Source organism: Lynx canadensis, chromosome A2, assembly GCF_007474595.2.
Source record: "Lynx canadensis isolate LIC74 chromosome A2, mLynCan4.pri.v2, whole genome shotgun sequence".
Lineage (NCBI taxonomy): Eukaryota > Metazoa > Chordata > Mammalia > Carnivora > Felidae > Lynx > Lynx canadensis.
The window spans coordinates 51,299,995-51,322,742 of record NC_044304.2 but is presented as its reverse complement, the minus strand read 5'-3'; the positions used below and the strand labels follow the sequence as shown (position 1 = coordinate 51,322,742).

Here is a 22,748-nt window from a genome sequence, read left to right as displayed (position 1 = left end):
AAGTCTTTACATTAATACTGTTTAAATCCAGGTGCTGAGAGAATTTCAACTCCTGTATCTGGTCAATACTCCCCTGCTTTCAAGACTTTACCTAGTTGCCTCTATAGCCAGACCACTTTCTTCCTGCTGAAGGATAAAACCCAGTTCTCTTTCTGACATTCAAGATCCTTCATCATCTAGCCCCAATCTACCATCTCCTTTAACTCATGAATACAGGATTGTATGTTGGAGACTGTCCCAGGTGCTGGGCTTACAACTGTGAACAAGACATGATTCCTGCCCTCAGGGAATTTAAATTATAGTAATGAATGGTCTTGATGTAGTTACTTAACTACATTGTGTAAGTGCTACAAAAGTACAGGGTGCTATGAGGGCGTACATGGACATTTAGTCTAGATATGGGTAGGGGAGATGAAGAAAAGCTGGGACAATTTTTCAGGGATCATCTGAGAAAATGGTATTAAAGCAGGGACCTGAAGGCTGAAACAGGAGATTACCAATAGAAGATGTATGAGAAGAGTAGTCCAGGCAGAAAAAAACTCAACAGTGAACAAGTAAGGAGCTTGTAGTCAGAAATGAAACCGCAGAGGGGTGCCTGGGTGGCTCAGTGGGTTAAGCATCTGACTTCGGCTCAGGTCATGATCTCATGGTTGATGGGTTCGAGGCCCACATCGGGCTCTGTGCTGCCAGCTCAGAGCCTGGAGCCTGCTTAGATTCTGTGTCCCCCCTCTGCTCCTCCCCCGCTCACGCTTCTCCCACTCTCGCTCTCAAAAATAAATAAGCATAGGGGCGCCTGGGTGGCGCAGTCGGTTAAGCGTCCGACTTCAGCCAGGTCACGATCTCGCGGTCCGTGAGTTCGAGCCCCGCGTCGGGCTCTGGGCTGATGGCTCAGAGCCTGGAGCCTGTTTCCGATTCTGTGTCTCCCTCTCTCTCTGCCCCTCCCCCGTTCATGCTCTGTCTCTCTCTGTCCCAAAAATAAATAAACGTTGAAAAAAAAAATTTTTTTTTAAAAATAAATAAGCATAAAAAAAAAACCAAAGAATAAATGAAACTGCAGAGGTAGGGGAGGGCCTGAACCACATTAAGGGCCTCCTAGTGTCTCTCATAAACCAGAACACTCCTGGTCTCAGCACTTTTGCATAAGGTTTTTTTTCACCTGAAACGCTCCTCTCTGCTTGGAAACTACTAATCCTGAAAGACATGGCCAAATGTCATCTTCCTTGAAAAATGTTCCTCCTATCCCCAAGGGGGTTTGCAACTCCAGCTTCCCTGTTCCACAGAGTGTATCTAGGATCCCCTACCACATCACATTAGACTGCAGGGCTCCTTCACAACAGGAACCCGGAATGACTTATCTCAGCATCCCCAGTGCCTAGCACAGTACCTGGAATAAAATTTCGGGAAATATTCGCTAAATGAGAATGGCTGGCAGGCAAGTAAATATTAATAACTAACAAGAACGATTTTAAGTGCTTTATAATGAATACCTCATTACTCACTAACCTTTTGGAGAGAGGTACCATTATTATTTTCCTTCAGTGGCATAAATGGGATCCTAAGGCAGTCTGACTCCAGAATCCGCACTACCTACCACCGATACTCACTCTTAATTAGAACGATGTCTTCCAAAAATAGTTAACATTTACTAACTACCACGCACCCTGCTAAGCGTTTTCTTCATCCGCTGCCTCGTGAAGTATCTATAACCATTATCAGCCATTTTATAGACAGAAAAATTAAGGTAAATCATGGCCGTCTGACATCAGGGCGCAAGCCCATAACATGCCTCCTTTCCAGAGAAGCCTGGACAGACTGGTGGGCTGGGCCAGCTGTCTGGACTAAGTCTTTCGGAAACGAGTTGGGGGTAAAAGCCTTTCTCATTTTGTTATTTTAACGACGCAGGGACGTACCTGGGGGGCTAAATTCCACGACAGGGCAGATGAGGAGGCCGACGTTCGGGGCGCGGAGCCCCAGAAGGAAAGGCCGGACTCGGCCGGGACCTAGCGACCAGACCACAGACGCGCGGAGCCTCGAGAGACGACGACCGCGACTCCTCTCACCCGCGGAGAAGCCGTCTCCGCCCCTCGTTTTCGACTTGCGCGCCCGGCGCTACGCCACGCTGACGCCACCAAGGCTCGCCTCACCGTGACGCAAAACATCCGCGCCGGAAGTGCGCGGCCGGGCGGCCCGGCTGGGGCAGTGCGCGAGGGCCGAGGCCGGAGTAGGGTTTGGGGCCAGCCAGGCTGAGAGGCGGGAGAAGGCCGGGAGGCGAAATCGAAGAGGGACCTCCGTACCTCGGGGAAAAGACACCCGGCTACACCTGGTGGGAGCAGGCTCTCTGTGAGATGGCGGGGCCAGAGCTGCTGCTCGACTCCAACATCCGCCTTTGGGTGGTCCTGCCCATCGTTATTATCACCTTCTTTGTGGGCATGATCCGCCACTACGTGTCCATCCTGCTGCAGAGTGACAAGAAGCTCACCCAGGAACAAGTCTCCGACAGGTCAGCGCCTTCCCTCTCCGGCGGCCTCACTCCCCCGTGACCTTGGGCAAGAAAGTACAGGGGTTTTATCAGTTTGTCCGGGTTCACATCGCGCTCCCTCTGGCTGGGTGACCTTGGCTGTGTTGCTTCTGTGTTTCACTTTCGTCATCTGTAAAATGAGGATAACGGAACATGCCTCATAGAGCAGGCGTGGGGATTAACTTTTATATGAAGGCTACAAAGCCTTTAGTACGGGGCTTGGGGCGTATTAAGTGCTCAAAAAAATTGTTGCTGTTAATGTTGTTAGGCCAGTCGCTAACCCTCTTATCTATGAACTATATAGAAGGTGGGTGTGTTTATACTACCCGTTTTACCAAACTACTGTGGTGGTCAGCTAAGATTAAGTAACCAAGTGCTGTGCAAATGTAAAACTGCCATAGAGATGTGAGGGATTGTAATTATCATTTCCCTTCCAAGAATAGAGGCAACTTGTTACTCATGTGCTTCATTACAGTATTTATATGTGGGGAGAGGTAATTTGAGATGATTTTAGGAATCTAGACGTGTGCCCCCTCCATATTAAAATAAAAAACATTTTCCAGCCAATCGTTGTGATTATTTTCAGAGACCGTCCCAGGTAAATGTTGCTGTTTCTTTAACACTTCCGTAACACTTATTAATCTCCCATTTTAAGAAAGAGCAAGCCTCAGACTCAGAACTTTCCACAGGCAGTGGTATCTTGCTAAAATTTATTAAATTTTGTTTTCATTGTATTTATGTTAAAAGTTCTATTTGTGGCAACTAATACTGTTTTTCCATTGGTTGGCAATTTTGATATTTATTTTAAAACATGTAAGTAGAAAAAGTTGACACGTAAAAAATACTAACTTTTTAAGAGTAGAAGTGCTAAATAAGACAAAAATCATAACCATGGAACGAGAGTGACTGAAGTTTGGGAAGCACTGCTTTATCATTTTCAGTTGTACTTCCCAATTATGCTGAGAATAATAACAAACCAACATTTCTACCCATGCTAAGCACTTGCATTTATTAACTTATTTAAAATTCAGAGCAACTCTGTGAGATAGATGCTGCTGTCCCATTTTACAGAGACAGAGGCTTAAGAGGTTTCATGGTCACAAAGGGTGACATTCATGACTTGAGGCCAAATTTTCTGGTTCCCAAATCTGGAGTTCTTTCCACTACACCACAGCAGCCACTTCAATTATTTTCCTGTGGCATCAGTTTCAGAACTGATGAGAACCGATCTCCTAGAGATAACCTGAAGTTAGTTCACCAAAGAAAGGATGGCTATAGAAAGATGCAATATGACGTTTATTATTGACACCAATAAATTGTTCTTTTTTTTTTTTTTAAGTTTATATATTTTGAGAGACAGGGAGAGAGAGAATCCCAAGCAAGCTCTGCACTGTCAGCGCAAAGCCTGATGTGGGGCTTGAACCCACAAGCCGTGAGATCATAATCTGAGCTAAAGTTGGATGCTTAACCCACAGAAACACCCAGGCGCCCCTTAATTGTTCTCATTTTCTCCTCACAATAACCCCAACTTAGATAATTCTGAACCCAATTTTACAGTTGAAGAAAAGAAAGCCAGAGAAGTTAATTAGCCTTTCCAAAATAACCAGAATATTGTGCCTGTATTTGAAGTCCAATCAGTCTCACTCTCTAAGTTGGATTCTCAACCACAATTCCTGCTGTCATAGCTTCTCTGCCGGTTTTCTGTTCTTGGTTCACTATGTGATTTCAGAATGATGTTTTGAATGATAGCACACTGACAGCCCCTTTTTCTAGCCCAAGATGAAATTCACAGTTCATGCAATCTATAGAAAAAAATGTTTTTTTAAAAAACAACCTAATGTTTGTGACTACATGGATGGACCGAAAGGGTATTATATGCTAAGTGAAATAAGTCAGACAAAGACAATTACCAAATGATTTCCTTTATATGTGGAATCTAAAAAACAAAACAAATGAATAAACAAAAACAGAAATACCCATAAATACAGAGAACAAACTGATGGTTGCCAGAGGGAAGGGAAATGGGGGATGGGTAACATGAGTGAAGGGGAATGGGAAGTACAGGCTTCCAGTTATGGAAAGAATAAGTTACAAGGATGAAAGATACAGCATAGTCAGTGGTATTGTAATAGCGGTGTATGGTGGCCTATGGTAGCTGCACATTTGAGCGTAGCATAATGTACAGAGTTGTCAAATCACTGTTTTGTACACCTGAAACTAATGTGACACTGTGTGTCGACTATGCTTCACTAACAAAAATGACATAATGCTCTAGTTGTAACAGTAAGGAGCAATAAAATAAAACTAATTTAATTTTTATTTCATAAGTGCTTGTTCACAATGATCCTAAAAAGCGTAATGCAAAAGTCACAGCATGCGCCTCACTGCAAAATCACCTTAAGTGGAACAGGTTCAACTGTAGGCTGATACAGTGTGTTAGCTACTTAGATACTACACAAGGCAGTGTTTTGGATGTGATTTTACTAAATGGTGAACTACTCTTGATAAAGTTCTGAACAAAACAAAGTGCAATTTTCCCTATATATACTTGGTAGTTGCATACCTGGAAATTGAATATATATAAAAATCACTTGCTCCTTCCCCTGTCCAAAAAAAAGAAAAAAAATGGAATTAGGTTTGAGGCTCAGATAATTAAAAGCAATTCGATGAGATATTCAAAATATTATGAGATACGAGACAGTTCTTTGAATCGCACAACTGTCTCCAGCATTGAGGAATACTTAGCATCCCTTTCCTCTAACAAATAAATGACAGTTACATGTTCTTTCTTCTCTGCCCCATCATTTTGACAATCAAAGAAGTTCAACAGGGGCGCCTGGGTGGCTCAGTCGGTTAAGCGTCCAACTTCGGCTCAGGTCATGATCTCACAGTTCATGAGTTTGAGCCCCACATCGGGCTCTGTGCTGACAGCTTAGAGCCTGGATTCTGCTTCAAATTCTATGTCTCCCTCTCTCTCTGCTCCTCCCCCGCTCATTCTCTGTCTCTCTCTCCTTCAAAAATAAATAAAAACATTAGGGGTGTCTGGGTGGCTCAGTTGGTTGAGCGTCCCACTTCACAGCTCAGGTCATGATCTCGCGGTCTGTGAGTTTGAGCCCCGTATCGGCCTCTGTGCTGACAGCTCAGAGCCTGGAGCCTGCTTCGGATTCTGTGTCTCCCTCTCTCTCTCTGCCCCCCCCCCCCCGCTCATGCTCTGTCTCTCTCTGTCTCTCTCTCTGTCAAAAATAAACATTAAGGGGCGCCTGGGTGGCGCAGTCGGTTAAGCGTCCGACTTCAGCCAGGTCACGATCTCGCAGTCCGTGAGTTCGAGCCCCGCGTCAGGCTCTGGGTTGATGGCTCAGAGCCTGGAGCCTGTTTCCGATTCTGTGTCTCCCTCTCTCTCTGCCCCTCCCCCGTTCATGCTCTGTCTCTCTCTGTCCCAAAAATAAATAAACGTTGAAAAAAAAATTAAAAAAAAAATAAACATTAAAAAAAATTTTTTTTAAACATTAAAAAAAAAAAGTTCGACAGATTTCCAGAAGGCCACCTACAGGACAGTACCATGGAGGACCACTGTCTTGGAGAAAACTCAAACATCTCTGGTCATAATTATTCCTTCCTTTATGTGAGATATCTAGACCATGCTAGTTCTGACATGGTGTGACAGTACCCCACCAAGTTATCCTTTGAACTTGGATAGAATGCTGAGCACTTGGTTCTAAACCTGCCAAAAACCAAGGCAAAGTGTTTTCTGGTTGTAAAACACTCCTCTAACTCAGTATAAGTTGGGGCACCTCTGTGGCTCAGTCACTTAAGCATCCTACTTCAGCTCAGGTCATGATCTCTCAGTTCAACCCCTGCATTAGGCTCTGACTGACAGGCCAAAGCCTGGAGCCTGCTTCAGATTCTGTGTCTCCCTCTCTCTGTGCCCCTCCCCCTCTTGTGCTGTGTCTGTCTCTCTCAAAAATAAATAAACATTAAAATATAATAGTTAGATAAATACAGTATAAGTGTCCGTTAGACTGAATGGTCACAAAATGGGACATTTGGTTTCATAAGTTATTAAGCTTTTAGTGCCTCAAAACTTACTAAAATTTTTCTAAAATATATTAAACCAAAATGGAAAGATACATAGATAAAATATATTAGAACATAGTTAGGAATAGAATGTATGTAAAAAATGGTGCTCAAGCTCAAAGAAAAGGACTCTTAGGAAAGGAAAAAAAAAAAAAAAACTCAGGTCTTTAATATATGATTAAACCCCAGTTTGAGAAATACCAACTTTAAAAACTAAAGCTTCCTTTTAAGAAAAGTGTTTCAATTGCAAATCAGCAATGCAAGAGAGCCACTTTGTCTTTATAACCAGTATGAGAACTTATTTTTCAATAGTAGTAAAAATGGGGGCGCCTGGATGGCTCAGAGGTTAAGCGTCGGACCTTGGCTCAGGTCGTATTCTCACAGGTTCGTTCGTGAGTTCAAGCCCCGTGTCCAGCTCTGTGCTGACAGAGCCTGGAGCCTGCTTTAGATTCTGTGTCTCCCTCTCTCTCTGCCCCTCCCCCCTGTCCATCTCTGTCTCAAAAGTAAATACTTAAAAAAAACCAGCAAAAATGTAAAATTAAAAATGTCTTGTAGCATTTGCAGACCTCAGAGAAAGTGAGTGTTTAGAATATACAAGATAATTTAAGTTTACCTTGATTTAGGGTTGAAATGCTTCAGGGTCATGGTTTTAACCCAAATTCTACGAAATTGCTCAGCAGTGTAAGTATAGGAGATGTACCTGAGTTTCTTTGATCACAGTATCTGCAGAAGTTCTGAATTATCTACGCTGAACAAATTTTTACTGATGACCTGTTATGTGCCCTGTGCTGTACCATATGCTGTGGGGTATAAGACAAGGTCAAGACCCTACTGTCAGGGAGTTTCAGTCCAAGTGATAAAACATGCAAAAGAAAAATAACAAATACCATTAACCTGGTGCTTAGGATATGCCAAATACAGTGGTAATCACTTTAAACAAAATAACATATATGAAGAACTCAGTTTAAAATCCTCAGTATTCTCCTTTTTTTTTTTTTTTTTTTAAGTACTCCACACGCAACATGGGGCTCGAACTCACAACCCTGAGATAAGGAATTACATGCTCCACATGGGGCACCTGCGTGGCTCAATCGGTTAGGCGACCTACTTTGGCTCAGGTCATGATCTCACAGTTTGTGAATTTGAGCCCCACGTCATCAGGCTCTGCATTGACAGCTCAGACCCTGGAACCCGTTTCAGATTCTCCCTCTCTCTGCCCCTCCTCCTGCTCACACTCTGTCTCTCTTTCCTTCAAAAATAAACAAACATGCAAAAAAAAATTAAAAAAAAAAAAGAATTACGTGCTCCACAAACTGAGCCAGACATGTACCCACTCTTTTTTTTAAATTGTGGTAAAATAGGGGCGCCTGGGTGGCTCAGTCGGTTGGGCGGCCGACTTCGGCTCAGGTCAAGATCTCGCAGTCCATGAGTTCGAGCCCCGCGTCGGGCTCTGTGCTGACAGCTCGGAGCCTGGAGCCTGTTTCAGATTCTGTGTCTCCCTCTCTCTGACCCTCCCCCGTTCATGCTCTGTCTCTCTCTGTCTCAAAAATAAATAAACGTTAAAAAAAAATTTTTAATTGTGGTAAAATATACATAACATAAAGTTTACCATTTTAACTATTTTTAAGTATACAATTTAGTGGCATTAAGTACATTTTCACTGTTGTGCCATCATCCGTCATCTGCTTCCACAGTATTTTCATCATCCCAAACAAACTCAACATACTAAGTAATAACTTTCCATCCTATCTCCACCCACTTTCTGCAACCAGCATTCTTTCTGTCTTTATGAGTTTGACTACTCTAGATACCTTATGTAAGTGGAATCATACAATATTTGTCCCCCTGTGCCCATCTTATTTTACTTAGCACAGCATTTTCAAGGTTCATCTGTATTGTAGCATGTCATAATTTCAGGGTTTTTTTACAGCTATGTGAAATGTAGAATATGACAATTTGACATACATATACTTTCTGAATTGATTACCATAATCCAGTTAATTAACATTTTTTTAATTGATGTTGAGAATGCTTAAGGTCTACTCTTTTAGTAAATTTCAAGTACATTACACGGTTTTATGAACTCTAGTCACCGTACTGTATGTTAAATCCCCAGAGCTTACTCATCTTCTAACTGTACCTTTTGGCCAGCATCTGTCCATCTCCCTCAGCCCCCAGTAACCACCATTCTATTTTCTTTTTGACCTTTTTTTTTTTTATTCCATATAAAAGTGAGATCATACAGTGTTTGTCTTTCTCTGTCTGGCTAATTTCACTTAGCATAATGCCCTCAAGTTTCAACCATGTTGTTGCAGATGGCGGGATCTCCTTTCTTGTGCCTGATAATATTCCATTGTGTTTATATGTGTATATGTACTATTGAACTTTGTGTTTAAATATGATTACATTGGTAAATTTTATATTATGTATTTTTTGCCACAATTAAAAAAATACAGTGGGACCCATGTGGCCTTATGTATAGTGTGGCTCTTGTGTATCTCTCAAGTCTCATTTTCACCATGTTTTCTGTAGTTCTCTTTCTTCTAGCCATGTGGCCTTTTCTCAGGTCCTCAAAGACATAGTGCTTATGCCTGCCTCAGGGCTTTTGTCCATGCCGTTCCCTCCAGCACTTTGCCAAGGTAATCTCTAGTCATCCTTAAGATTCCAACTTAGTCATACATCCTCATCAAAGCTTTTTTTCAGACCCTGACTTCCTAGACTTGATCAAATCCCTGTATTATACACTCCCATCATATCCATCTCTCCTTCCTAGAACATAACAGGGGAATTTCACATTTATTCTTATGGTTATTTGATCAATGTCTTTCTCTCCCACTAGACTTTAACCTTTATGAGGTATTTGCTTTTTGATCACTGTTGTTCATGCACTTAATATGGTACATGGCATTCAGAAGCTCAAAAAGTATTTGTCTAAGAATAAATATGTTGTTGTACAGAATATGAAAGGAGACATGGGGAATTTAAATGACTCACCCAAGATCACATAGCTAATAAGTGGCAGAGCCAGGATGTGAACCCATCTGTCCAACTCCAGAGCTTAAATTTTTTTTAATGTTTATTTATTTTTGAGAGAGAGCGCACACGCACGGGTGCACACATGAGCAGGGGAGGGGCAGAGAGAGAGGGAGACACAGAATCCAAAGCAGGCTCCAGGCTCCCAGCTGTCAGCACAGAACCCGACGCATAGCTCGAAACACCGCACTGCGAGATCATGACCTGAGTTGAAGTCAGATGCTCAACCAATTGAGCCATCCAGGCGCCCCCAGAGCTTAAATTTTTACTGTTACTCTAGACTCAGTGCTGCCTAAACATCAGTGAAGGTCCAGTTTTTTGATTTTTTGATTTCCAATCGATCATAGACTGGTGCTTTTGTAAGATATTTTAGTATATATTTGGATGTTGTGGAATAACAAATTACTGTAAAGGTTTTTTTTAACATGTTTTTTTGGTTTTGGGTTTTTTCTTTTTTTATTTTAGAGAGCACACAGGTGCACAAGCGGGGGAGAAGGACAGAGGGAGACAGAGAGAGAATCCCATGCAGGTTCCACACTCAGCACAGAGCCCAACATGGGATTCAATCCCACGACCCTGGGATCATGACCCAAGCCAAAATCAAGAGTCAAATGCTCAACCAACTGAGCCACCCAGGCGCCCCTATAAAAGTTTCTAAACACTTACTCTCAATGTCTGCACTTAACCTCGTCACAGACCAGCATTGGTACGTAGGCCACACTTGGAGTAGCTTTAGATTAGCTCCCAGAGACAGAACATATTACATGTCACCTCTGTAGGCCTGGGTATAGAGCCAATGAAGTCAAGAGGAGGAAGACCAGAGAGCATTCCATGAGGGCACCAGGCAGTTTCACGGAGAAGGTGGGGCTTGAAGAAGGTGTTAACATATGATGGGGTAGAACTCCTGAAGGAGAGTGGCACTAGAGCATTCCCAGCAGATGGAGAGGCTAGAATATGTATATGGTGACAAGGGGACCCTAAGGGGACTGACTGACTGATGAGAGCAGGTGGTTTATACTAAGGAGGAGAGAGAGCATGTCTTTTCTGCCCACTGGTCCTATCCTGTGCTTTAACAAAATCACCTTTTTTGCACAAAACAAAACAAAACAAACAAAACACCTAAGGAGGAAAGAGAAAACCAGGCACACAGTTTTCATTTTGTTCATTTCTGTCTGCTTTTTTTTTTTCACTTTTCAAGAAGGATTTCCATTAACTTGAGGTTTTTTCCCCCCAATAAAACAACTTTTGAAAACCTAGCCAACATTAGTATTTTGATCTCTGTTCTGTATGGTATGTGTATCTTAGCACCACCCACTTGTATCACTGTCTATTATTCTATTATCTTTAATGATTTTATATTCAGAAATCACCAAATGATGTACTAATTCAGGAAACATTTATTGAGAGTTTACTAGCAGTCTGAATCGTGATGGAATTTCTTCTATTTGTTGTCTGTCAGATAGCAACCCTGTCAAATCCTGTAGTCATGTCTCTGTAGGGTTTAAAAAGTTTGTTCTTTTATCTTCACCCTTCCTCCCTCCTCCTGCCCTCACATCTTCTGAGGAGCATCCAACTGTTACTCTTTTTCACTCAGAGAAAGTTCCTTCTTAGCTTATTATAAAGGAACAAAGAGCAGAGTGTGATGTTCCAAATGTGTCTTCCTAAGAAATCTTTAGTCATGAACACTGTGACTTCTGAAAAATGCTTCTTTGAAAACCTAATTGTTGGGGCGCCTGGGTGGCGCAGTCGGTTAAGCGTCCGACTTCAGACAGGTCACGATCTCGCGGTCCGTGAGTTTGAGCCCCGCGTCAGGCTCTGGGCTGATGGCTTGGAGCCTGTTTCCGATTCTGTGTCTCCCTCTCTCTCTGCCCCTCCCCCGTTCATGCTCTGTCTCTCTCTGTCCCAAAAATAAATAAACGTTGAAAAAAAAATTTTTTTTTAATAAAAAAAAAAAAAAAGAAAATCTAATTGTTGGGTTAAATATGTTATATTGGTTTTAAGGACACTCGTATTTTGACAAGTGTCCCCACAGGACTGTTGCCAAATAGGCCCTCTCTTGTGTTTAAATAGGTCTACTTTTATTCTCTCGTTTTCTTCTAGTGTTTCGGTTTTAAAAATCTCATTGTCTTGGTTGTATTTTTCAGTCAAGTCCTAATTCGAAGCAGAGTCCTCAGGGAAAATGGAAAATACATTCCCAAACAGGTACTCATTTATCTTTTATTAAAAGCTCCCCAATTCACTGTTGAGGGCAGTAGATATCTGAATGTTTTATAAGGGGACTCTTTGGGGAAAGCTGAAGTCTGGCAAATCTGTTATTAAGCTGTGGTCTGGTGGTGTCTACTGTCATTGTGACCTCACCCTTCTTAGGAAATTGTTTTTAAATGTGACTCAGCTAAAGTGTCAGGTTGGCTGCCAGCTCTGAGTGCAACAGCCTATTCCAAAGGCCTTCTGACTCAACCTCTGGGGAATAATTTGACAGTTTGCTATGTCACAGTTTTAAAACTTAAAAAGCTCTCTTTTCTACTAGTCTTTCTTGACACGAAAATATTACTTCAACAACCCAGAGGATGGATTTTTCAAAAAAACTAAAAGGAAGGTAGTGCCTCCTTCTCCTATGACTGGTATGTTGATTCCTTCTGTCATCTTTAAGGAAGATACTTAACATGAGTTGGGGGGAGGGGAGGGAGGATGCTGATTTATTGAAATGTTAAATTGTGTAAGATAGTAATCTAAGGGACCTTAGAGATATCTAGTATGGGGAACCTATGCAAGTGGAGTTCTCTTTTTCAAATAAATCTTCTGGGAACCCCAGTGTATAAAGTGGATTTTTTAAAAAGAGCTCTCGTCTGGGGGTGAGGAGGCTAGAGCCACCGTCCCTGTGTCTTCTTCCCTTTGCTGTTCCCCAGGACCCAGGGCTCTGCGGAGCAGAGTCGGAAAAGCATCCCAGTCCCAGCTCCCACCCAGTGCCTGGATCCTGTTGCTGACAGATGGCCACCCAGCTTCTGCCTGAATGAGGAGGAGCTCTTACCACTCCCCCAGCCCAGCCATTTCTTTGTCAGACATGATTGCTTGGCCCACCCTACAGTTTTTGCTCTCACAGATTTCTTCCACTCATCCCAGTCATGTGAAAAAATATAGCACTTTTAAAGTAAAACAGAATAATTTATTATTCTGTATTGGCTGTTCTCGCATTTTAATACCCATTTCTCTAGGTAAGAAACCCAGACAGAAGGTACTGGAATTGATTTTAATAAATCTTTTAGAAAACCCATAAGAAACAAGATCTTTACATGTGTGAAAAGATACTTGATTTCGCTAAAATCCACAGGATGAAAATTAGAACAAGATGTCCTTTTTAGACTGTTAAACTGGCAAAGATCGAAAGCTTGACAAAGCTGCTACTGTCAAGGTCATGGGAAGTCAGGCCCTCTCACTATTGTTGAAAGACAGTCTGACAGTATCTGTCAATTTTAAATGTTCAAACCCCTTGACCCAGAAATTCTTCTAAGAGTTTCTCTTACAGAAACACTTACATAAACATGCAGATTTATGTACTAGGTAGTTGTTGGCAACAGTGTTTATTGCAAAAAAGAAAAAAATTAGAAATAACCTATAGATCCACCCAAAAGTAGTGTGACCACACACAGTAGACTCCTATGAAGACACTGAAAACAGTAAGAGAGGGACATTATACCAGTCACAATATATTTATCTTTTCAAAATTAAGGAGTAGAATTTAAGCATAGTATCCTTTAACTGTGTATATATAGAGAGAAACTATTGTGTATGTACATATATGTGCATATTTTATATATGTATGTATAAAGATGGAAAGATATGCAACAGACAGTTAAAAGTGTTTAGAGAGTGGGCTCAGAGAAACTGTCTAAATCTTATGTTTCCATGTCATTTGACTTTTTTACATTGAACTTGTGTATTACTTTAATTATCAAATAAATTAAGGGGCACCTGCTGGCTCAGTCAGAGGAGCCTGTGACTCTTGATCTCAGAGTCATGAGTTTGTGCCCCACGGTGGGTGTAGAGATTACTTAAATAAATAAACATTTAAAAAAATAAAATTTACACAAAATCAGGAAGAAGTCTTTGTCGACAGTCATAAAATGTAGTGGTCTCTTGTTTTTGTTATAGATCCCACTATGCTCACAGACATGATGAAAGGCAATGTAACAAATGTTCTCCCTATGATTCTTATTGGTGGATGGATCAACATGACATTCTCAGGCTTTGTCACAAGTAAGTTATAGACCCAGAATACTTCAGGTTTACTTCATCTATGATCCTTTCCCATGTCCTTGTTCAGAGAAATCCCAGTGCTGTTGAGACACTAATATAATGGGCCCCATATTCTCTATTGAAAACTAATCACATTCTTTGAATAAAAAAATTTAGTATCCTGTGATTTTTTTTGTCTCTTATTCCAAACTCATGGTAAGTTCATGATATGGATGCTTTTTCAAATAGGAATTTAAACAAATGGCTTGCTCGTTTGTATCCAAAATTAATTCTAGTTAAGTAGGATGAAGGGAAGCATGTTTTGACTTTATTTTCTAGGCGTTGGGGTGAGTTGTTTGTCTTTGTTTATAATTTTTTTGAATCAATTTTGTTTCTTAGTAACATAGTTCTCTATGTGTACATGTTCCAATTTGAGTTTAACAGATTAGTGCAAGTTTCTTTTCTGATTGTAGGTCATAGCTCAGAGTCCCTGCTTCGCAAGCATTGGAGAAGCTGGTGTTCAAGAAACTATAACAGAGTGACATCTGACAGTTATTTTTTCAGAAAGTGACACAAATTTCCTGGTAGAAATCATTTTCCAAACTGTGTATGGTACAGAGTTCCCACCTCATCAGGGAAAGATTACATGCATCCACACTTAAACTATTCTTTAAAAAGCAAGGAGGGATTGTGAACTTTTTCTCTCTTTTCTGCAGCCAAAGTCCCATTTCCACTGACCCTCCGTTTTAAACCTATGCTACAGCAAGGAATTGAACTACTCACATTAGATGCATCCTGGTAAGAACTTTCTTTCCTTTATAAAAACACAAACCAAAATCTAAAAGTGGTGTTGCCTAAAGAACAAGATTTGTAATTTGCACACTTCACTGGAATAGGTTTTTGGTTTTTCTCATTGAAACTCCACTCAAAATGCCAGGGGTGGATTATGCCAACTGTTACCTACCCCAAATGATTTCTTTACATTCTCTGATTTCTTTGTATACTCTTTGGGTGATAGAAAAGTGTGAACTATGTTAATGCTAAAATAACTCCCTACGTTGTTTCCCTTTTACTCTCTAGGGTGAGTTCTGCATCTTGGTACTTCCTCAATGTCTTTGGGCTTCGGAGCATTTACTCTCTGATTCTGGGCCAAGATAATGGTAAGAAATACGTTGTTGGGTTTAATAAGCAAATATTTTGATAGACGAATCATTCACGCCAGGGCCAGAAGACTCACATAGTTTGTGCTATTTGTTGACATAGTTCAGTACAATACTTCACTCCTTAAACTTATTCTTAAGGTTCTAAGGTATCCTACAAGAGTCTTAAAAATTCCAGGGTCAGGGTGCCTGGGGAGCTCAGGCGGTGGAGCATGTGACTCTTGATCTCAGGGTTGTTAAGTTCAAGACCCACATTGGGTATAAAGATGACTCAAAAATAAAATCTTAAAAAAAAAAGAATAGGGGCGCCTGGGTGGCGCAGTCGGTTAAGCGTCCGACTTCAGCCAGGTCACGATCTCGCGGTCCGTGAGTTCGAGCCCCGCGTCGGGCTCTGGGCTGATGGCTCAGAGCCTGGAGCCTGTTTCCGATTCTGTGTCTCCCTCTCTCTCTGCCCCTCCCCCGTTCATGCTCTGTCTCTCTCTGTCCCAAAAATAAATAAACGTTGAAAAAAAAAAATTAAAAAAAAAAAAAAAAAGAATAAAAATCCAGGGTCACCTGAAGATCTGAACTCTCTGTGGCAGTCACAGGGACAATATTTAGTTCCCTGAAGTCTGATACCCTCATGTGAGGAATCCAGGACCAGTGATGCAAGCCTGTAAGCTGAAGCTGAAAGAAGGCCTGGTTTGGCCAGTTGGTTCATTGACCTGCATTCTTGCCAACACCAATCCTGGCTCTCCTGTTTAATGGCTGGGACCTCGGGCAAGTTACTTAACCACTCTAATCCTCTGCCTGTTTGTACCTTAGAGACCTTAATAAGTAATTTCAGGGTAGGTTGTTAGGAGATGAGGTAGACTATGTAAAGCACTCCTGACATGAAGTAGTTGCTCAATAACTGATAGATGTTGTTATTGTTTAAATTTGAAAGAAAGTTTAGCACTTCCTTTGGTTATCTTCTGTTATTCCCCTGCCCATTTTTCAGGAGAGGTAAGTGACTTTCCCTAGGTCACATAGCCAGTGTGTGGCAGGGCCAGTTGTGGTTCTCTAACACACCACTGAGCAGCTGCAAGTATTGTGTAAGGGCTGTTCTTCCCTGAGGGTGCTGGGTGCTTGCTGACCCCTGGCACTCATGTAGGTGTATCTTACCCTGCAGCCGCTGACCAGTCACGGATGATGCAGGAGCAGATGACTGGAGCAGCCATGGCCATGCCTGCAGACACCAACAAAGCTTTCAAGGTACACTTACACCTCCTTCTAGCTTCACTGAAGCTCTGAAAGGCATTACCAGACAGTTACTTTAAAGATAAGTTCCCTGAAGTGAGTGTAGTATGTGTGGTTCCATCATTTAAATTTAAATTTAAATTTAGCAAAAAAATGTATTTTTAAAAGTTTACATGTTTCTTGTTCCTGAGACAGTCAGCTGTTAAGCGAATTGGAGATTCTTGGTACTTTTACTAATTTTTAAATGTTCACACAAATTTAACCCACACTGTAAATGAAGCTGTAAAAACAGTCCTTTCAGAGGCAGCAGGTAAACTTTTAGAATATTTTGAACTGTTTGGACCCTGTGGACATCAGATATAAATTTCATTTAAAAAAAATCGATACTTAGAGCCTTTTCATGAAATGACTCTGGAATATATCCAGTATATATATCCAGTATAATTTTTGTACAGAAAAATATCACTAATTTTTCATGATAAATACTAGAAATGGGGGGCTCAGTTAGTTAAGCGTCCAACTCTTGATTTCAGCTCAGGTCATGATCTCAACGGTTTGTGGAATTGAGCCCTACAGCAGGCAGTGTGGAGCCTGCTTGGGATTCTGTCTTTCTTTCCCTCTCTCTTTCTTTCCCTCTCTCTCTGCCCCTCCCCTGCTTGGGCTCTCTCTCTCAACATAAATAAATTTAAAAAATAAACAAACAAAACAAACAAACTAGAAATAGAAGAGAACTTGCTCATCTCTATGAAAGGCATCTAATGAAAAACCCACAGCTAACTCTGGTGAAACACTAACAGCTTTTCCGCAACAAGTAGGGACAAGATAGGTACATCCACTCCTGCCACTTCTGTTCAATATCGTGCTGGATGATCTAGCCAGGGCAGTTAGGCAAGAAAAAGAAATAAAAGACATCCACGTTACAAAGGAAGAAGAGGGGCGCCTGGGTGGCTCAATCGGTTGAGCATCCAATTTCGGCTCAGGTCATGACCTCACGGTTCATGAGTTCAGGCCCCGTATTGGGCTCTGTGCTAACAGCTCAGAGCCTGGACCCTGCTTCAGATTCTGTGTCTTCCTGTCTCTCTGACCCTCCCCTGCTCACGTCTGTCTCTCTCAAAAATGAATAAACATTAAAAAAAACTTTTTTTTTAAAGAAAGAAGAAAACTACCTCCATTTGCAGATAACATTGTCTTTTATACAGACTATTGTAAGGAGCCCCCAAGGTAAACTATTACAGGTAACAAACAAGTCCAACAAGGTTTTAGAAGATGCAAAATAAATATGCAAAAATTCAGTTGTATTAAGGGGCCCCTGGGTGGCTCAGTCAGTTAAGCGTCTGACTTTAGCTCAGGTCATGATCTCATGGTTTGTGAGTTCAGGCCCCACATCAGGCTGTCTGCTGTCAGCACAGAGCCTGCTTTAGATCCTCTGTCCCCGTTTCTCTCTGACCTTTCCCTACTTGTGCTCTCTCTGTCTCTCTCAAAATAAATAAACTTAAAAAAAATTTTTTTAACTTCTAATTAAAAAGTTAAAAAAAAAAGTTGTATTTATACACACTGGTAATAAAGAATCTGAAAATGAAATTAAGAAAACAGTTCCATTTACAATAGTTTCAAAAAGGATAAAATACTTAGGAACAAACTTAACAGAAGAAAGACAGATTTGTATAGTGACATTATAAAGCATTGCTGAAAGAAATTAAAGACCTGAATGAACGGAAAGACACCCAAGTTCATGGATTAGAAGACTTAATATTATCCAGATGGCAGTACTCCCAAAATTGATCTACAAATTCAATACAATCCCTATCCAAATTCCACCTGCCTTTCTTGCAGAAATTGACAGGCTGATCTTGAAATACACATGGAAATGCAGGAGACCCAGAATAGCCCAACTAGCATTTAATATGAACAAAGTTGGAAGACTCATACTTCTTCATTTTAAAACCTACTTCAGGGGCGCCTGGGTGGCGCAGTCGGTTAAGCGTCCGACTTCAGCCAGGTCACGATCTCGCGGTCCGGGAGTTCGAGCCCCGCGTCGGGCTCTGGGCTGATGATGGCTCAGAGCCTGGAGCCTGTTTCCGATTCTGTGTCTCCCTCTCTCTCTGCCCCTCCCCCGTTCATGCTCTGTCTCTCTCTGTCCCAAAAATAAATAAACGTTGAAAAAAAAAAAAAAAATAAAAAAAAAAATAAAACCTACTTCAGAGCTACAATAATCAAGACTTTGTGGGACAGGCATAAGGATAGACATACAGATCAATGGAATAGAATTGAAAGGTCAGAAATAAACTCCTACATTTAATATCAATTGACTTTTGACAGAGGTGCCAAGACAGTTCCGTGGGGGAGAGAACAGTCTTAACTGCTTAATGGGTACAGAGTTTCTGTTTCAGGGGATGGAAAAATTTGGAAATACATAGTGATGATGGTTGCACAACATTGTGGATGTAATTAATGCCATTGAATTTTATACTTACAAAGGTTAGAAGTGGCAAATTTTATGTTACATATCTTTCTTGCCACAATAAAAAAAGGAAAAACTTTGAATGGTCAAAGACCTAAATGTAAGAGCTAAAACCATAAAACCCTTAGAAGAAAATGTAGGTGTAAAATGTTTGTGATGCTGGATTAGGCAGTGACTTCTTAGATGTAACATTAAAAGCACAAGCAACAAAAGGAAAAGCAGGTAAATGGAACTGGGTCAAAATGAAAACTTTTGTACTTCAAAGGACACCATTAAGAGAAAGAAAAGAGTATCAGAGAAAATGTTTACGAATCATATCTCTAATAAGGGTCTAGTATTCAGAATAAAGAACTCTTAGAACTCAACAATAAAAAGACAACCCAGTTTAAAAGGGGGCAAAAGTTTTGAATAAGCATTTCTCCAAAGAAATTATATAAATACCCAATAATCTCATGAAAGCATGCTCAACATTGTTAGCCACTGGAGAAATGCAAATCAAAACCACAAGGAGATATTACTTCACATCACTCCATGGTTATAATAAAAACAGATGGACACTAACAGGTATTGACAAGGATGTGGAGAAATTGGAACTGTCCTACTTGCTGGGAATGGTGCAGCCACTTTGGAAAGCAGTTTTAACCTTTCCTAAAAAAGTTATACGTAGCTACCATATGACCCAGCAATTTCACACTTAGGTAAATAACCAAGGCAATTGAAAACCTATGTCCACACAAACTCCTAAGGGCACCTGGAGTTAGTGGAGCATGCAACTCTTGATCTCAAGGTTGTGGGTTCAAGCCCCATGTTGGGTATAGAGATTACTTAAAAATAAAGTCTTAGGGGCACCTGGGTGACTCAGTCAGTTGAGCGGCCAGCTCTTGATTTTGGCTCAAGTCATGGTCCTAGGGTTGTGGGATTGAGCCCCACATCAGGCTCTGCATTGGCCACAGAGAGCCTGCTTGGGCTTCTTTCTCTCCCTCTCTATCCCTCTCCTGCTTGTATCATGTGCTTACTTGCTCTCTCTCTAAATAAATAAAGTGAAAAAAATAAAATGAATAAAATTAAAACAAAAAAATCTTTTTTTTTTTAATGTTTATTTTTGAGAGAGAAAGAGTCCGTGCAATCAGGGGAGAAGCAGAGAGAGGGAGACACAGAATCCGAAGTAGACTCCAGGCTCTGAGCTGCCAGCACAGAGCCTGATGTAGGGCTCGAACCCACAAATGGTGAAATCATGACCTGAGCCAAAGTCAGACGCTTAACTGACTGAGCCACCCAGGTGCCCCTAAAATAAAATCTTAAAAAAAAAAAAAAAAAAGAAAAGTTCAGAGCACTAAGAATAATATTCTAAGAGTAGAAACAATGCACATGTACCGTCATCTTATGAACACATAAACAAAATGAAACATTTGGGAATAATAGTACAGTGTATGTACAATGGAAGTATTCAATGAAATATTTAGTCTTAAAAAGGAATGAAGTACTGATACTTGCTACAACAGGAAGGAACCTTGAAAACATCCCAAGTGAAAGAAACCAGTAAGAAAAGGCCACATATTCTATCCTGAATACATGAATCCAAAGATACAGAAAGTAAAGCAGTAGTTGCGCTCTCGCTCTCTCTCAAAATAAATAAATAAACTAAATTTTAAAAATGGAAAAAAAATGTAATCGGTTACTCACTTAGACAAATTATTTTTCCTATTTTAGCCTTATTCTCTTCACCTATAAATTGAGCATGGAGGCAGATCGGGCAATTAGCAGTATCTACCTCATAGGATTAAATGAGTTTATACGTGCAAATAGCTTAGTCCAGCTGCTAGGCGGAATAGATGCTCCCAGGTCAGCACTTCTCTTAGTAACAGCCCTCCTCTCCCTGCCCTGGTGTCCTCTTCCTTTACAGACAGAGTGGGAAGCTTTGGAGCTGACGGATCACCAGTGGGCACTAGATGATGTCGAAGAGGAGCTCATGGCCAAAGACCTCCACTTCGAAGGCATGTTCAAAAAGGAATTACAGACCTCTATTTTTTGAAGACCAAGCAGGGATTTGCTGTATCAGGAACTCAGAGTAGTGCTTGACTTTGTAACTTTGGTTTGAGCTGGAGCCTCTCGGAATAAAAAGGAAGATGCATGAGCTGGCAGGTGTGCAGCAAGAATTGTTCTTGTCTGAGCCGGGTTCCCCTGTATGTCTGAAACTAGAGATTTGAGGAGTCTGTGCTGGATGACTTGCCCAGAAACAGCTGTTTTTAAAATGTTTTACATTTTCCTTCTGATGACTCTAGTAATGAAAGTCAAAGGGGGAATACTCAAGCTAGTAATAATATATAAAACTTAGCGAAACTTCAGTCTTTGGAAAAAGCATTGTCAATTATACCTAGTTATTAAGTGCAATCAGCCTGACTTCTGACCACAGTGAGCGCTTGTTTTCTTGGGATCCAAACACCCTGTGTTTTACCTTTAATTTTTTGTTAGTATTTGTACAACTTTCTTTACACAAATAATACATTTTCATTACTGAAAATTTAGGAGCTATGGATGAGCAAAGTGAAAGCTCCCTGTGTTGTTCCATTTTGAGCCTACAGAGTGACATAGACAGCAAACATGTCAAAACCTGATTCAAATAAGCTCTTTGCAGATTGAATACCCAGGGCTAGGACAGACTTAGCCAGCCTTCTATCTCTTTAACACTGTCCGGTGAAAATCGGCGACACTGAGACACTGCCGGATTCTCAAGTGCCTTTGGGATCATCAAAGATAGGTTACATAATGTGAGGTCTTGAGCTGGAGTTCAGAACATATCAAATCCGTTGACAGATCCACAGTGCTGTACCGAATATGGCTACTCAGTTGAACAAAAGACCTCATGTCCCAGTTATTCTGGGTAAGAGTTTGCATATCGCTGTAAGAAGGGAGAAAGGGCAATTGCTGGCAGACATGTAGTTAAGGGCGACCTAGGAATCATTCTGTCTGGATTAACTGTCCCAGGGAAGTGGCAGGGTGCCATTTCTGTACCAAGAGGCGAATGTAATTTGCATGTTGAACACTGTAATCAAGAACCAACAACTCTTGACTCTACCAATTAAACCATCCTCTTTTCTCTGCCTGTGAAATGTTGCCTCTGTGGGTCACTAACAGCCTTCTGCCACAGTTATGAGTGTCCATTGTGGATCATTGCTGAAGAGTCAAAGATGAAAAAGATGTGACCCTTGCCCTCAAGGAACTCATCGGAGAGACACATAAGAAATTGGTGGTTCTGACCTTCCCCCCTCCACAGTAATGCACACAGGCACAGACGCACAGAGTTCCCAGACAACTCCAGGAACCTAGTCCAAAGCCTAGTCATAGTGACCTACAGACCTACACTAAGAAAACCTGACCTTTAAAGATATTTAAAATAGCTGCTTAAACACAATGTTAAAGGAGCAGGGGTTCACAGGGGGAGCTAACCTTTGACCTCGGTCTCAAAAGAGTTCTGCAATGTAGAAGCTCATTCCAAGCAGACGGGATAGAACCAGCAAAGGCCCACAGATTAAAATGTCCACAATTGGGGAGCCTGAGTGGCACAGTCAGTTGAGCGTGTGACTTGATTTCGGCTCAAGTCATAATCTCCTAGTTTGTGAGTTCAAGCCCTGCGCCTCTCTCTCTGTCCTACCCCATTTGCACTGTCTCTCAAAATAAACTTAAAAAGAAAACCTGTTTTTAAAAAAACGTCCACAATTTGCTGGACCCTGAATAAGTGGGGTGTGGTATAGTATGTACCGAAAAAGGCAGGTTGTGTTGGAATACAAGCGGTACTTGATGACTGAATGATGTCACCCTCATTCCCATGAGGCATCTCTGAACATTTCATTTTGCCTCCACCCACACAAAGTTTGTCTTTTTTCCCTGTAGCAAAGTTGGGTGGATAAAACATGTGAGCTCTTTCTGACCCCTCATGTTGATGATAAATGCACATGTCCTTGGCAGCAGCTAGTCAAAGGAAAAACCTTTGTTCGTTTTATCAGGCTCTTCTCAGAATCAGCACACTAGTTCAGCATACAGTGCTCATCGT

At 41.2% G+C, this 22,748-nt stretch overlaps 2 protein-coding genes across 4 annotated transcripts in view; one reads left to right on the top strand and one right to left on the bottom strand.

Annotated features, from left to right (window-relative positions):
* The window catches only part of FANCD2 (FA complementation group D2), a 63,119-nt gene extending 61,006 nt beyond the window's left edge, over positions 1-2,113 (bottom strand). The window contains exon 1 of one of the 2 annotated variants that reach the window (XM_030307378.2): positions 1,911-2,113. The gene's annotated coding sequence lies outside the window, so the exon portion shown is untranslated. The remainder of the gene's footprint in view (positions 1-1,910) is intronic. The other variant, XM_030307380.2, reaches the window with a different exon arrangement.
* Positions 2,114-2,170: 57 nt separating this feature from the next.
* Positions 2,171-21,807, top strand: EMC3 (ER membrane protein complex subunit 3). Of its 2 annotated transcripts, XM_030307381.2 has the most exons (8): positions 2,171-2,500; positions 11,770-11,827; positions 12,153-12,246; positions 13,775-13,879; positions 14,575-14,656; positions 14,939-15,018; positions 16,169-16,251; positions 20,601-21,807. In XM_030307381.2, exons 1-8 carry the CDS (start codon positions 2,346-2,348, stop codon positions 20,727-20,729), a joined length of 786 nt encoding a protein of 261 aa, XP_030163241.1. In that variant the 5' UTR covers positions 2,171-2,345; the 3' UTR covers positions 20,730-21,807. The 2 variants fall into 2 exon arrangements, with proteins under 2 accessions (XP_030163241.1, XP_030163242.1); XM_030307382.1 differs by lacking the exons at positions 2,171-2,500; positions 11,770-11,827 and adding an exon at positions 12,532-12,837 and having other exon boundaries at positions 12,154-12,246; positions 20,601-20,812.
* The last annotated feature ends 941 nt before the right edge of the window (positions 21,808-22,748 follow it).

Bases quoted from the DNA above. Each gene is read 5' to 3' on its own strand.
- EMC3 (XM_030307381.2), top strand. From the start codon at position 2,346: ATGGCGGGGCCAGAGCTGCTGCTCGACTCCAACATCCGCCTTTGGGTG. The intron at 15,019-16,168 runs GTAAGAAATACG...CTTACCCTGCAG, and splicing joins GATTCTGGGCCAAGATAATG to CCGCTGACCAGTCACGGATG. The intron at 16,252-20,600 runs GTACACTTACAC...CTTCCTTTACAG, and splicing joins ACACCAACAAAGCTTTCAAG to ACAGAGTGGGAAGCTTTGGA.